Source organism: Arachis hypogaea, chromosome 16 (assembly GCF_003086295.3).
Source record: "Arachis hypogaea cultivar Tifrunner chromosome 16, arahy.Tifrunner.gnm2.J5K5, whole genome shotgun sequence".
NCBI lineage: Eukaryota > Viridiplantae > Streptophyta > Magnoliopsida > Fabales > Fabaceae > Arachis > Arachis hypogaea.
The window spans coordinates 145,736,705-145,753,225 of NC_092051.1; the positions used below are offsets into that span (position 1 = coordinate 145,736,705).

Below are 16,521 nucleotides of genomic sequence, written 5' to 3' on the forward strand. Positions count from 1 at the left end.
AATTGAAAAAACATAGTCTTAATTACTCTTACATACATAGCTATGAAAACTTGATGATGATGATGATGATGATGCAAAATAGAAAAGAAAACCATAATATTCTAAATATTTGTGACAATTTCTCTTTATTTTCTATTTCTAATTTATTATTTCAAGCCTTTTTAAAATTTTTTAACAATATCAATATCATAGAAATTTAGAACACAAAATATTTGCTTAACTCACCACTTTCATTAGTAAGATTTTTAATGAGTCAACCAGATGACAATATTAAATAACTTTTAAAGCACTTAAAAAAACAAAACTTTTGGAGATTAATAATTAAATCGGCATAAATATTAAATTATTTTTAATAAATAAATTTTATTAATTTATATATATTAATTTTAAAATATATAAATTATTAATATTTAAATATTAACTAAAAATAATAATATTTTCTAATTATATAGCATATTATTATAAAAAAATAATTAGCTTCCTTTGTTTTTCCGTTAAAACCATTCCTATGCATCCCATCCACATCCAGCCATTCGCCGCCTCCATCCCACGGGCCACGCGGGGGTCGGTATTTTCTGGTGGGACCCACTTTCTTAGATGTGTATGGCATCTTACTTTCTTGTTTTCTTGTCTCTATTCTATGCGTAATCAAAATTAAAAATAAACTAATAAATAATCAAAGACTTTAGTAGAGTCCATTAAATCCGAATTTAAATCCTTTAAAATAAAAAATTGATAAAATAAAAAATTATTTATTTTTAAATTAAAATAATAAAATATATATTTTATTATTTTAATTTAAAAATAATTAATTTCTTCTTCGATTTTAACAAATTTTAATCCTTAGCTTTCAATGATCCAAAGAACACGTTGTGGGTTGGTGGTGACATTTTCACCAAAGAAAAAACAAAACTGTGTCTCATCTAAAACCCAATGCTTATGTAATTGGTGGTGACATCATGGTGCATACGCTCTAATATTTGTGGAAAATATTGTCCCCATCTTTCAACTGTTCAAAGAATTTATTCTTTCTTATATACTATTGTTTATATATATTCCAACTCTCTTAGAATTTTTTCTAACACATGGAGTTGAATTGAACAATTTTACTACTTGTTAGAATTAAGAGAGAAGATTCTACATACTTTGCCATTAGCTTTCATTGTATTTGGTCCAGAACAATTATTATAGAGTAGCCACGTATATAAAGGAATTGAATTTCTATCATCTTACTCTTCAACTACGTACCCAATTCTTTATATATTTTTTATTATTATATCACCTTTTTTGTGGAACATACACCATTACTATTACAATATATGTTCTTATTATATGATTCATATATAGATAGATCAATTCATCACTGAGTTGTGAGTAATTGAAGGCTGTTCAACTTCAACTTCAACCTACTATATCACAATAATGGATGAAAAGGTAAAACATCTGGGTTCCTTAATTTGGTTTTGCTTCTTTTTCATCTTTTTTTTTTTTTTAACCATATGAATATGTATGAGTAAGCATATGTTCTGTACAATATAACAATAAAATCTTATCCCACCGTATAGAATCGGCTATATGAATCAAACGATACTATTATGTATATCATGTATCATCAAAATCCTTGGATAATGTAACTTATTATAAGCAAAAGTTTGTTAAGATTATTGTTCTTGTTTTACTTTTCTGGGTTAATTAATTATGCAGTGGCAAACAATATTAATAATAAACATTAAAACATGAAACTCCTATATATGAATATCATTAAGAAATTTGAAACTATACAGAATTAATTAACCATGTTCAATTCATTTAATTTCATTTAGGTGGAAGCTCTTCAAGTGGAATTGCAACGAGTGAAAGAGGAGAATAGTGCTCTAAGATTGATGTTTGAGGTTCTAAGCAACAAATTCAAAAGCCTTCAATCCCAAATTCAAGATATAAACAAGGAATCAGAGCAAATAATAGGCTTCAATAATTCAATGCCTATTGTTGACTCAACAAATTGCAAGAGACCAAGACTAGAGTTTCCGACAGCTAAAAGGCCATTGCAAATCTTTGTCAGAACCAACCCCAAGGATGATACTTTGGTTAGTAATTTAGTATACATGCCCCATTATTATTATTATTATTGAATTTAATTTTGATGTAAAATATTTTACACAATCGTACAATAATCACATCTATCTTTTTAGATGACCATTCAGATAGTCAATAAAAATAATAGTTACTTTTGATGATGTGACATTATGTGATTGAATCTACGTGTAAAATTGTTTTAATTTGAGAATATATCAAAATTAAATTCATATTAGTTCATTTACTATATCCTACAATTCTACAAAGAAACCTACCATGCTGACACTTACAAAAATTGATATATTTAGACATATTTTATATTTAGATACATTATTTTTTTAATATACTAATCATTAAAGTAACCGTTATTTGGTGGGTGCAGAGCATTGTTATATCAAATTATTCATTAAAACTCAAGTTTTTACCCTAAAGTTTCACAAGGTTTATTAATAAATTTGGAATTCCCTTTGGTGATATTAGATGATAAGAGATGGATATCAATGGAGGAAGTATGGACAGAAGGTTACCAAAGACAATGTTTCACCAAGAGCCTACTTCAGGTGTTCCATGGCCCCTAGTTGCCCAGCCAAGAAGAAGGTATATATATAATATAGAAAAGTTTTTAAATGTACTCGAAATACCAATGTTCTGATAATTTTAACCGATTTTAGTTAATATATATTATATATATTTTTTATAATTAAGATCAACGATTAAAATTATTAGAATACCAGTAAACCTGATACACTTGAAATTCTTCCTATAATATAATACATTCAATATCTTATTTGCTAAATTTTATTCAATACTTATTATAATATAAACTTGTTTTTTATACTCTAGTAAGATTATTATACCATCGATCTATGTAGTCAACTCTACTAAGTCGACTTTTTTCTTTTGTTGAAATAATGTTTGGTTGTCTAATTGATTGTTAAACAAATTCCCACTAAAATTGGCATATGGTACTCAAATTAGAGAAGTATAATCAAACAAGAATGAAGATTTAGCTTCTGCAAACAATTATGAAGTGTAATCAATATGAATTTTTTTCCCTTCAATTAAAAGTAGACAGAAAGAGTATATTTCATGTGAATAAATTCAAGAAATTAAGCTTGTGTGGAAATTATTAAATTTTTTTCACCAAATGAAATTATTGTGTTGATGAGTGATTTAGATACAAATTTTTGGTCTCATAGACTCTAACCTTGTTGCACTTATTATTACTCATTTATATGGTAGGTGCAAAAATGCATACATGACAAGTCTATATTAGTTGCAACTTATGATGGAGAGCACAACCATGCTGCAATTCAAGATTCTTCAATGCCTTCTTCATCCACTCCCAAAGGCTCAGTGGCTAATAAAAATAACAATAATAATAGTAAAAATAATAATGATTTACCTCTTCCAATCTTAGAAAATTATAAAAAATGGTCTCATCAAACAGATTCAATAAGACTATATTGTGATGATGTTACTATGCAAAAAAGTAACACCAAAATTGAAGAATATGCAAATTCCTTAATCAAAGATCCTGAGTTCACTGCAGCATTGGCTGAAGCAGTTGCACGCACCATCACTGGTCAGAGTAAGGAACAAGACCTAAACCTCAATTTGGGGTTCCAGCAGGGTGATGAAAACTGAGATCAATTAATGCAATTGTATAGAGATTTTTTAAGGACTTCAATAGTAGCATAGTTTGTCAAATTAGGATGAATTATTAGTTTAGTTTGGTAAATTGCTGTATTCAAAACTATGTAAGTTTAATTAGTTTTAGCTCATGCAAAAATTATGTCATTGGTGTTAACTTCTCTACTTTGTGATTTTGTTCAATTATGAGACAGAAATTGAATACAAAGAGTGTAATAAAATAAATCAAATGTTAAATCAGAACTTCAAGAAAAATGGATAAGTACAATGAATAACTTTCATTCTAATCAATACCTTAATATTTACATAGCATTTATCTTCATCAGTGCACATAATTAAATAAAGTTGGAAACTCTCAGTATAGCTGCCTCTAAGTGCTCTAATATTAAAATAACAACTCAAATACTACCCTATCTTATCTGAGGGGAAAATATATATATATATATATTAACTGCATCACATTTACATGGCTACTGCTCAGTAGACAGAAAATTCAAGACTAACATGGTAAAACTAAGTCAAAATACCTTTTACACCAAAATAGTTCCTCATGCTGAGCACCACAAATCTGATTTTCTGCAAGAATTGAGAATGAAATTAAGTTTACATGATAAAAGCTAAAAAGACTATTTTGCATAAAAATCTCAACATAGAGGAGGTTTTTGGAAAGCTTACTGCTTAAAATTATCCCAAGCTTGAGACTTTTTTCTGCAAGCTTCACAATTCTTGCATTATATAATTCAAGTATCATATCATAACTTATGGAAGTGTATACTTCATCCATCCGCCCAACCAAATTGAAGCTCTAAGGCTGTGTAATGGCTATTTAGAAGCTCTGAGGCCTTAAGAAAATGCATCTGTTGAATTGATATCCGCACTTTTGATGGCCGGATGCATCACATTTTCTGACTCCTTATGAGTTATCTTCACCTTCTCGTTTTCTGCTTCCTTCTCCGCTTTCTTCTTATCGGATTCCATCTGCTTACAGTTTTCTTCATGCGCTTTGACGAACATCCTCACAAAGTTGAGCAGAGTAGATACAACTACAGCAAAATACAAAAAATTAAACCATTAGTAATAAGTACTCCATCATAGTTGCACTGAGTTCTTCCTAGTATCAAACCATTTCCATAACTAAGTTATGATGGAATCCCCGAGATGAAGAGGAACAAAAAATGATAACATAGACTGAATGATGGTAACTGGTTACCTTGTTCAAATGGGACACGTGCTGGATCTTCTCCGAAGTACAGAGCCAATGCATCTGCATTTCTACCCTGGTACATCCAGATTCAATGTTTCAAACACATTCCTAAATCATCAAACTTAGAGTTCACAGTTTAAACTAAACTTAAGAGAGTAGAACTAGATCCATACCACATTAGCATAAAGTTGAGCCAAAGCCCTCACTTCAGCTTCACCATTAGAAAGAAATTCCTTTAGTATCTGAACATAACCAAATGGAACAAACAATAAAATAAGCTAAATATTTTATCATAATTAGAATGTATGCAAAAACAGATCTGTGTTTAAGACCAGTTTCAGATCCCCTTACAAGGGTATCATCACTCATGATCCCATATAATGGTGTGTGTGCGAGTGTGAGTGCCTGCATGCCTGTGTGCATATATATGCATATGTACCTGGCAGAAGTTTACTGACACCGGCCCATCATTCTCTGATGCCGTCAATTCCTGAACTACTTTCTCCAGTCCTTTACTAATAGCTTGCATTTCCTCTGCCAAATATTTCAATTGTATCTGTATGGTATACTTGGTTAATAAACAGCCTATACCAATTTTCAAAAGAGTAAAATGAAACCACTTCTTATGATGATTATGACGGTACAATAAACGAAGAATGGTACCTTCGTTGAAGCCTCCAAATTCACTAGGCCTTGGGGGAATTCTAAAAGATCTGGAAGCTTTTTAGAAATCACCTACAATTTCTCAACCATCAAAATAATTATTATCTCTATTATTCATTCAGACATAACAATTCACTAATATATTTGCATGGTCCAACAAGAGCCGCAAGCAAGAGTGTTGTTGTATACTGGAAGAACAAACATTTGCTGTCTAATATCATAGAACACCAATGAAATAGTGTTCATTTTCTTGAGCATCAAATCAGTTCTGAAGGTTAGTACGCAAAGCAACATGAAATTTCAATAACTCAATAAAAATCACCATTATGCTAAACTATACTACTAATAGATATCTTTTTCCTCAGGTTCATGCTTAGTTCTTTGCTTTATGGATGAGAATGTGAGGGGAAAAGAGTTAAGTAGCCAGCTTCAATGATTCTCAAATAGTTAATGACCTTCAACTTTGTTGATGAATTCCACCAACCAATTCATGTGGAATAAAACACCAATGAATGTGTTTTACAACAGGACAAGAAAATCTTACCTATGGTTGTACACGAGACATAAGATTTGCAAGGAACAACAGGTTCCTGTAAGAAATTCAAGGTGAATAAACGTACCTTACAAAGATAATGCATAAGAGTCATCTTGTTGTTCCTGGCACGTGTATCAGTGAGTTTAAGGAGACTATCCAATCGAAATCCAAGTGCAGAACCTGCATTAATCTTATAAATTAATAAGTAAGAAAGCAATCAACACTGTGATGGCACTGTTCTCCTTTAAAATTTTAATAATGGATGAACAAAACTAAGGAAATAGCCAAAAAGTCCAAGTTTGCTTGTTTGGCTTTCAAAAACATATACTATTTTTATTTTCAATATTTTCTATTTTTAGAATTCTGTGAAGTTTTCAGTCTTTTTTTCTTTTACAGAAACCATTGAGAATGGAAACAAAAAACATTTTCACAAACTAAACAGGCTAGTTTTTAATTTTTTTTCTTGGTTATACTCCCTTTGACACAATTTAGGCTGGTGAAGGCATAAACTTTAGCTCACCTCTTGCAGTTCCGTGGTTCAAAGCATTGCCAAGAGAAAGAATGGTCTGCATGATTCTTTTCAACTTGACTGAACTCCTGATCTGAGACACACAACAACAGAAGCTGAATAGTGGTGGCTATGGAATTAGACTATCTATTTATCTATCTATCTGTATTTATAAGAGAGTGTGTCATCATGTTAGTGGAATCATATGTACACAATTCTATGACAAAATATTCATAACTCGAATTTCATAAATAATAGTATATTGTAAATCTAATGCTGAGATACTATCAACGAAAAATATTTTATAAAAAGGTTTAATTGTGTGTAAATGAATTAGTAAAAGTATTTGAGTTTTATACTGTTGCAAAAATTATGCAAATAATATCATATATAAATGTCTGTAAATTTTATTGCATTAATAGTATATTCAAATTGAAATCATATACTAGACCATTCTGTTAAAATTATTTCAATTTAGTATTTTTGCCAAATGTGTGCTTTTTTTAACTTTGCACGGGTAAACATATCATTTTAAGAGACAAGTATACATGAGTAACCTCTTCGGATGCACTGTTCACAATATTCAAGTCTCTCTTGAGTTCTGAAACCTACAAGAATATGATACAGATGCCAAGAATTATAAAACAGAATAATTTATAATATATATATTCTGGAAAAAAAAAAGATTGCATGATTTTCTTCTAACCTGAGAGTTGAATTGAATCTTAAAAGAGAAAACTCTTAGCTTGTTTTCCACTCTGGGTACTTTCATTAATTCCAAGAAGAACTATCATAAGATTCAAAAGCAAATTAGAGCAAATCAGGAAAAATTGAAAGGGGAAAAAAAAAAAAACTATACTAAAGAAATGTGGAAAGTATTATCAAGAGACTAGGCTCAAGTTTACTATATAAGAAAGCTTCATCTCTATTGCAAATAAAATCTCAAATTAATTTAATGGGTCTAGTTTACATAATTCACAGCACTACTTTTTAACTTTTTTATTATACCATCAGTGCTAATAATCTTACCATAAGAAACTCCCTAGTTAAAGATAAGTAAAAGAAAAGAGTAGTTAGAAATAAGTAAAATCCACTTACCTGTTCACACCTTCCTAAGTGCTCCTTATCTCCAGTATAGTTCTGCATATAAAGTATGGCTACAGCTCAGTTAAACCAAGATTGTTGCAAACTAATGTTTTCTTAGCCTATGATATGAAGTTCGAGTCGAAGAAGAGAACAAAGTGTTTGATACCTTGAGCAGCTCCATCTCTTCCTTGGTTGGGCAGAACTTGATGAGGTTTTCAACCTGATCAATATCTAATGCCGATTCATCCAATGCTAGCACAGAGCTCTGAGACATTGGTGTAATTTTGTAAATAATGTGAAAAGACAATTTTATAAAACTTATGATTTCAATTTAAACTCAAATGTTCATGACCATACCAATGTGGTACCAAAAGAGATATATTCATAAGTGGACAACTAGGCTTAGGTTAATTCTAAGACAAATATATATTCAGATCATTTGTATTTATAGTGGAGTCTATGATGGCTATTATTACGGCAACTATACAACTTTCTTGAAAAGTGTTGCTAAAATTAAGATATTTTTTTTACGTTCTTGCAACACTTTTTACTTGTTATTATCAAATTAAAAATTGTTTTCAAATATTAAAAAATTATTACTTTAATTTTAGCAGTATTTTTTAAGTGTTGCCACTATAATGAATTTCCATAAGCTTATAAGCATTTACTACTTAGGAATTTGAAAAAGTGTCAAAGAATGAACTTTCCCTAGGATCTATCATTAAATGTAAAATGCTCATAGCATCTTCATGCAAAAAAGATTACGCAAGGAATATCTCACCATTAGATCAGCCAAGGGTATTTTGACTTTTGAAAGCATGATCTCACAGTTATATGCACGCCTGAGTTCAATCTGCATGATAGCATGGATCCTTTATTAAGATCTCAAATTCTATAAAACAAAATATTGACAATAAATAAACTGAAGAACTCAGGCCTTAATGAAAGGCATGACACAAGATTCAAGAGATAAATGAAAACTCCATAGGTGGAATACAATATATATCTTCAGTTATAAGAAAAATTAAAATAATGGTTTGGTGGTCAAAATAATTAAAGTGGAAAAAGCAGTAGACAAGTTACTTAGAAGTGACAAACTTTTAATAAATTAATTTTCATAATTAAAATTAAAGTCGTAACTTTTATGAGTTTATTTAATGAACATCAGAATGGATAGATAATTATTTCTGGACCTATTGAAACAAGAGAAATGAGAATAAAGTTTTTTGAAGAGGTACTTATGCACACTTTGTATTCGGTAAATAAAAAGGTCATGTGCATGTGTTTAGTTTTGAAAAGCTAAGGATGTTTTTTAAAGCACATATGTAGATATGTTTCAAAGTTAGCTCGTACTTCTAAAATTAAAGAGTCTAATATAACTTTATATATTAATAAATATCTATATTTATTCTTATTTCTTATTATATTTATGTCTATTAAAGTCATTTTAAATGTTAAAAGTAATTTTACCAAACATAATTTTTGTAGTTTATGTTTATTGAAAGTCATTTTTATTTTGATTTACCAAACATAGCTGTTGCAACTTTTGGGAAGCTCTATTTGAAAACCAAACTTTAAGCTACTTCTGAAAAATCAAAGCTTTACTAAACCAAACCTAAATAACTAGCCAGAACAGTACTACCAAAAGCAAAAAACATACCAGTTGGACTTTATCCACTTTCTGTCCAGAACGTAGAGTTGATTTTCCTTCGTTTGCATCAGAATTTGGAGCAGTTGCAGAGAAAAGAGACTCCAGTTCTGACATGTCAAACTCTGGAGTCCTAGCACCAAAAAGATTTTAAAAGAAAAATGATAAATAAATAATAATGAGAAAATCACATGATCTTTGAGTCACTCTCTTATAACACCAAAGAGAAGGCTTAACACACAAGTCATACCTTGAAGCTTCATCAAGTTTTTGAGTCTCAGCCCATAAACTTCCTTGCATGACCCTTGTTAACTTTAACCAATGGTAAGGTTTCAGATTGCTCTTTTTAGTACAGATACCTTTGGAATTTGCTCGCAACAGGCCACGTCCTTTCCCAGGCGGCCCAGGGGCTGCAGGCGGTCCAGGAACCCCAGGCAGTCCGGGAACTGGAGGCGGTCCAGGAACTGGAGGCGGTCCAGGAACTGGAGCCACATTAGCATTAGCTTGTGATGACAAAGAGCCAGATCTTGTCAATCCATTTGGAAGTGGAGGTGGGGGTACAGGTGGAACATTTGCAGATGCAGAAGCTGAGGGAGGAGGTGGAGGTGGAGCCAGTGATATAGGAGGACTAGGTGTGGTGCCCGAAGGAACAGGAGGAGGAGGTGGGGCAGGGGGATGAGACACTGCAGAAGGAGGAAGTCCAGACATAGGAGGAGGAGGAGGAGGTATTGAAGATGATGATGTCTGTCCAGTTGACAGAGGAGGTGGGGCAAGTCGAATAGGCATAGCAGCAGCCTTGTTCATACTCAAGGGGCCATCAGCTGAAGATAATGAGGACTGTCTAGTTAAAGATGGAGGTGGAGGAGGAGGAGGAGGAGGAGGCAGAGGAGACGGACTTTTAAATGAATCTTTGACAATGGAAGATGATGTTTTGGGAATGGAAGGGGTTGCATGAGGAGGAGGAGGGGGATGGGAAGGATGGAGGTTATGGATATCAGTAGTTTGTATTGATTTTGCAAAAGGCTCACTTTGAGGTGGTGATGAAGGTGTAGATGGAGAACGGGAAGGAGAAACCACAGGAGCATTGAGCCCAAAAGTCTTCTCTATGGTCGCAACAGCATCCACCGAAGGTTTTACTGGTGATGTATGCAAAATATGTTCAGGACTATGCTCTGCCGATTTCGACACCTTGGAGTCCGGGGGAGACATACTACCGGACAGAGGAGATTTCACTGCATGTGTGACTTCTTCTTTCATATCCTTTGGTGCATCATCCTGCAACACAGACATTATTCCAAGAGCTGATGATGAACTCGGAAATCTTGTGATAGCTGAGGGTGAACCTGGTGCTGGAGCTGGTCGAATTGCTTGATGCACCTGTGGAGATATGATTTTAGGAAACTGTAAAGGAACCTGCAATTCATTAGATTCAGTCATCTTTTTACTTGAGGTTGCATCGACAGGTGGCTCAAGTGAGGGACTATGTTGTTTCCTCTGATCTGTAAATGGGAGACTCTTAGTAACGGTTTCTGATAACGTCATTGACTCTCGGGCCTTGATTGAATTTACATCCTGGGATGGTTCAATCAAGGGAATAGACTGTTCCTCCTGAGCCATAGATGTCGAACTCTTTACATCACTTTTAATTGATGAATTTGATTCTAATGGTTTAATATCCTTCTTCTTTTCCATTGACTTAGCATCAGTAGATGGTTCAATCAACGGAATAGATTGTTTCTCCTGAGCCATAGATTTCGAGCTCTTGGTCTCACTTTTGAGTGACGCCGTCGACACTGATGATTCCGTATCCTTTACCATGGACTCTAATGGTCTAATCTTTTCCATAGAATTAGCATTGATAGATGGTTCAATCAATGGAATAGACTGTTTCTCCTGAGCCGATGTCAATATCTTCGCCTCATTTTTAAGCAATGCCTTCGATTCTAATGATTCAGTATTCTTCATCATTGACTCTAGTGGTTCAATCTTCTTTTCCATTGAATTAGCATACATACACGGTTCAATTGAGGGAATAGACTGTTTCCCCTGAGCAATTGAAGCAGAAAACTTACTGCCAATGCGTGGTTCAGGTAAAGGACTATCTTGTTTCCTCTGAACTATGGATGTGAGACTCTTGGAATCAATATCTGACAACATCTTTGCTTCCAATTCCCTAACCTCCTCCTTGTTTGAGTTTGCAACCACGGATTTGGTTACTTGAATAGACTGTTTCTCCCGAGCTATACATAGAGGATACTTGGTATCGTTTTCCGATAATGCGTTTGTTTCTAATGATTCAACCTGTGCAATAGCAGAACTTGAATCTCTTGAGGGAGTGAGATGTGTCCTCAGACCCACTGAAGTGTGAGTCTTAATGTCACTTGCCGGAACTGAGTGTGGTTCTTCCAGTGAATCTATCTTCTTTTGCATAGGAGCATTGATGGGTGATTCAATTGATGAAGTAGGAATTGTCCCCTGAACTGCAGAAGTGGATCTGTTCAAATCACTTTCTGGCATCTTCTGTGGTTCAAGTTTAGATCTTCTATCATTTTCCAACAATGCCGGTGACTTTAATGATTCAGTATCCTTTTTGCTTGATTCCAACAGTGCTGAATTTGCATCAGTTGGTGTGGAAATAGATTGTATGCTTTGAGCCAAAGATGTAGGATGCATGGTGTCATTTTCCAACTTTGCATTGGATTTTGCAACCGTAGATGGTCCGATTAAGTGAGTTGATTGTTTCCCTTGAATCATAGATGTAGGAAACTCGGTGTTATTTTCCATTGGTTCCTTTGATTCTACTGACTTCATTTCCTTCCAAGTAGCATCTGAATGTGCTGAGACTCCAATTGTGGGAATAGGTTGGTACCCCTGACCCATATGAGTAGGAGTCTTGATGTTATGTTCTTGCGACACCATTGATTCAAATGCTTCTACCTTTTTTTCTACAGAAGCATCTCCAGATTTGAGTGAGGACATAGCAAGTTTCCCCTCAAATGTGGAGTCAGGACTCTTCACACCGACTTGTGTCTTGGAATCAAATTTAAATCCTCTAGGCGATGAATCCTTTCGCAAATGGCTCATTTTGGGAGAAACTGCACCATCCAATTTTTCCAAAAAGATATTTGATCCTGTGATTTGTTGTAGCACAGATGCTACCTCAATATTTGTGTCGAGCCAGTCAACATGGCTGAAAATTTTTTTAGCCTTAGCAAATGCTTCAATCGGTAGGCCATCCTTCTCCTCAAGATAAGGCAGATCAATTGAAATAACAGAAGATTTTGTTTCCATATCCGAGAAAAGAATCTGCAGCGTATACAACATGCTCAGTAAAGATTTTAAGTTAATTTTGTCATTAATTGTTACTTAATAAAAGTAGAAGCAAAGAAAGATATAACTACCTCTACTCTAAAATCTTTTGGGAAGTCATCTTTAGTATCCCATAATATGTCAAGGTCATCACGGTTAAGCATCAAAATATTTGACCTTATGAATCCTGTATTAAACATCACACGAAACATCATTTTTTCACGATCCAAATCATTTTCTAGAGTAATACACTCAAGAACGACATCCCCTTGAACATGACAATGTATGTCAATCTTAACCAGTTCTGTATCAGCCTGCAACAAATACGAAACACAAAATAAACAAAATAATGTAGAATAAGAGTAAAATAGAACATAATAGATCTTTGTTTAAGAACTCTACCTAAACATGATCAAATAAAGAAAATGAGGGAAAAATATGCTGCTATTTTAATCTGAGTTCAACAGTGCCAATGGATCATATCCTATTGTGTATAAAAAGAAGAAGAAACAAATTTTTAATTGCAATTAATAGAATTTTATGTTGACTCCAACCAGTTTTATATAAGCAAATCATAAGAATGAGACCCAATCAATAAAAGCAAATATTTGTTAAAATTCTGAGAATTTTGTCTTTAAATCGAATGGGGAAACAGCATAAGTGAATATCAATGCAAAACAATTAGCACACTCTTAGGTATCCCCCTTTAAAGCACTACAGGTTTTCTAACATTCTGTTCATATTAAAGATAGTCCATTTCCTCATATCCAAACAAAGACACCAGATGTAACCGTCATGGGGAATATAAAAACATTATTATAAATAATAAAAGGAATGAATATAGTTTAATTTAACTTGAGTTCATAATTTTGGGTTTGGAAAACTGCCTAGTTGTAGGAAAATAAAAAAGGAAATGATAATAAGGGAGATTAGGCCTATGTATTTATATATTGTCACCCTGTTCGTATGCAAGTATAAACTATTTCAATATAAGAAGCCCACAGCATCACATATGGTTTAGAATATTATACAGATTATGGAATAAATATCTCAATACAAAATGCAAGAACAATACAAAGAGAGACAGTTTAATTGTCTTGAATCATAATTCATAATCAGCATGAATTGTGGGAGAAAAAAATTTGAATAGAGGCAGGTGTCACCTGCTTATAATGCCGAACAAATTTGCTCCTTTTGGGAGTCGAAAAAAGAACTTTGGGAGTCCGATCAGCTGCCATAAAAGGGTCCTGTCCATATATCCGAAATATAGGACGGCAACCACCCTCTCCATCCATATTAGGAATGATTCTTATAATTACACAGTCCAATGTAACTGCTCTATCTAGAGGAGGCCATTCTGAACCAACATTTCTTCTTGATATATATTGAAGATACCTCAATTGTGAAGGCAGTGGATTCAATGGTGACATCAATTGCAAAAGTTCCCTCGGAGCTTGCTTGTATATCATTTCTAATGTTTTCAGCTCTCCTGTAAATTGCTTTCTATAAATCAAGAAAGCGGCTAGCATAAATGCTAAAACGGGCCATCCACCTCGTTCACAATGCATTAAGACAATATTTTGTAGCCCAAGCTGAAGCCAGTTTTCACATGATCTCAGGAAATGGTGGATCATCTCCATGGTAAGTATTGGGCAACCTTCATACTGTCGAGGATAGTCCATCACAGTCATATCATAATCATTCAAAATGTTAGAAATCTGGCTTTGATTTTCTCCCTCCCGCATGTTGAACACCATATATGAAGCTTCAGGGAAGTGATCACAAAGTTGCTCGATTGTCCCCCTTATATGCACTTTATGTTCATCGTCATCCATAAGATCAGTCGTAAAGCAATAATCAAAGACTGCATACACAGCAAAAGAATAAAATAAATGATCACAAAGAGATATATGTGATATATAGATCCTTTTAAGATAATGAAATGAACAAATGACACATTACAACAACAACAACAACCAAGTCATGTCCCATTAGGTGGGGTTGGCAACTATTATGGATCAAAGGATGCTATAGTGTACTATTGTACGATAGAAAAGTAAAATCTATCTTTCTCAAAATGATTTTGGCTATAGCTTTCTAGGTTGCTTTCTACCTCCAGCTATCAAGATATCCTCAATCAGATATGCTCTTCTTATTGGGGTTTCAATAGTTCATTACCAAACCAGCTAAGACAAAATTCTACCACTTTTTTTTCCAAAATAGGTGCTACTCCCATTCTCATTCTGATGCATTATTTCCTAAGTTTACCTTAGTTGTCTACTTATCAAGCATATTCACATATCTGCAATGTTGAACTTATTTATTGTTGGTTTTTCTACTGCCCAAAAGTATATGATAACAACACATCTCTTATAGCTGTGTAGTAAAATTCTTCCTTATGATCGACTAATTAAAAAAAATGCCCACATTCTCAGAGACATACCAAAATGCATCTCCTTACCACATTCACCATTCACTAAAAATAATCAAAGGACAATATATTGTAAATTAAGAATACTGATTGCACAAAGAAAATTTATACCTGTCCACATAGGTGGGAAATATCAGCGTTTCATATCAACTACCATTCAATACACCATAAATAATATCATTGAACAGCTGGAATCACTTCAATGATCGAATATTTGTACAATAAAAATGTAAGAAATTCATGCAATTCCTACTGTTGACTCTAAAATCAACAAAATAAACTATACATACCACAATATTCCCTCAGCCAAAAATAGCACAAAGATGAAACTCAACAGTATATTGTTTCACTTCCAAAAGAGCCAATGAGCCAAAGCAGAGAGAACTTACCATAAACCCTCTCACTGATTTCTAGAAGCCCATCTGGGGGCTTCTTATAGAAGAACTTGCGGAACATTGCCATTGTTGCCTACAAGATCCAAAAGGGTATCTTCTCACCCCTAACTTGTAGGACCACCCCTATAAGTGCCACATATCAACCCACATTGCATCACACACACCCCACCAAATAAAATCAATAGCAATCATGATCGTATTGGTATTGGCATTGTAACAAGTATGTTGTGTGCATTCAGGAACAAACAATAGGGCATGGATTTTGCTGGGTCTTGAAGGAACACTTTCATCAGGGTATTGTCCTTGTCCTCTCACATGCAACTTTATCTCTTATCTGATGGAAAGAGAAAGAGAGAAAACTTAGCTTTCAATCAAGAAAGAGAAAGTGGGTACGGGGCAATCTTAATTCAAAGTTGAATGAAGAAAAGAGTTGGAATAAGAACAGATATGGTAGCTGTGACGTTGTGGTTAGATTAGAATAAGAATGAAGAACATTTTGGATCCGAGGTTTCTCTCTCTAACGCAATCTCTGTCTGTGTGTGTGTGTCCGAATCTTAATGTATTTGTTTATGTGAAAAAAGAATAAACAAAGAAATGGTGCGGTGATGATGTTGATGTTTTTGTTCATATTCCGCTTAAGGAAGGTTAAGTACCAAAAAAGGGAAGATAAGATCCGTACTAGGTCTGGTCACGTGTGGGATATTTCCCACTTCACATCACATCACACCCACTTACTAACTAAGCTAAGGTTGTAAAAAATAATAAAAAAAATTAATTTTAATATACTTAAAATGTAAAGTAATTTTACACCAATATTTAATTACCTAACCGTATTTTATATTAATCATATAAATAATTATTTAAAAAAATATATATAATTATATGATTATATAAAATATTTTATATTATCAAAATTATATTTTAATAAAAATAACACCAAATATTTTTAAAAATTTAAACTAAATTATTTTTATATAAATTTAATAATTAAAAATTATTAAATATTTATTAAA

The 16,521-nt window shown here is 33.1% G+C and overlaps 2 protein-coding genes across 2 annotated transcripts; one reads left to right on the forward strand and one right to left on the reverse strand.

Moving 5' to 3' along the window:
- Positions 1-944: 944 nt before the first annotated feature.
- Positions 945-3,984, forward strand: LOC112697560 (probable WRKY transcription factor 40). The gene is made up of 4 exons (XM_025750794.2): positions 945-1,434; positions 1,824-2,087; positions 2,557-2,673; positions 3,319-3,984. The coding sequence occupies exons 1-4, from the start codon at positions 1,423-1,425 to the stop codon at positions 3,721-3,723; spliced, it is 798 nt and encodes a 265-aa protein (XP_025606579.1). The 5' UTR covers positions 945-1,422; the 3' UTR covers positions 3,724-3,984.
- Positions 3,985-3,988: 4 nt separating this feature from the next.
- LOC112697559 (formin-like protein 18) lies at positions 3,989-16,096 on the reverse strand. Its single transcript, XM_025750792.3, has 18 exons — positions 15,503-16,096; positions 13,846-14,546; positions 12,775-12,996; positions 9,624-12,679; positions 9,386-9,506; positions 8,507-8,578; positions 7,892-7,990; positions 7,738-7,779; positions 7,346-7,426; positions 7,197-7,247; positions 6,652-6,733; positions 6,217-6,311; positions 5,597-5,668; positions 5,373-5,489; positions 5,107-5,175; positions 4,940-5,006; positions 4,405-4,772; positions 3,989-4,305 (listed from the first exon to the last, which is right to left on the reverse strand). The coding sequence occupies exons 1-17, from the start codon at positions 15,573-15,575 to the stop codon at positions 4,573-4,575; spliced, it is 5,220 nt and encodes a 1,739-aa protein (XP_025606577.1). The 5' UTR covers positions 15,576-16,096; the 3' UTR covers positions 3,989-4,305; positions 4,405-4,572.
- Positions 16,097-16,521: the final 425 nt, after the last annotated feature.

What these genes read in the sequence shown, in the direction of transcription:
- LOC112697560 (XM_025750794.2), top strand. An exon ending in ACCCCAAGGATGATACTTTG is followed by an intron (nt 2,088 to 2,556) that starts GTTAGTAATTTA and finishes TGGTGATATTAG; the next exon opens with ATGATAAGAGATGGATATCA. An exon ending in GTTGCCCAGCCAAGAAGAAG is followed by an intron (nt 2,674 to 3,318) that starts GTATATATATAA and finishes TTTATATGGTAG; the next exon opens with GTGCAAAAATGCATACATGA.
- LOC112697559 (XM_025750792.3), bottom strand. Translation starts at nt 15,575, where the DNA reads ATGGCAATGTTCCGCAAGTTCTTCTATAAGAAGCCCCCAGATGGGCTT. An exon ending in AAACTTGATGAAGCTTCAAG is followed by an intron (nt 9,507 to 9,623) that starts GTATGACTTGTG and finishes TTTTGGTGCTAG; the next exon opens with GACTCCAGAGTTTGACATGT. An exon ending in TGAACAGTGCATCCGAAGAG is followed by an intron (nt 6,734 to 7,196) that starts GTTACTCATGTA and finishes TGTGTGTCTCAG; the next exon opens with ATCAGGAGTTCAGTCAAGTT.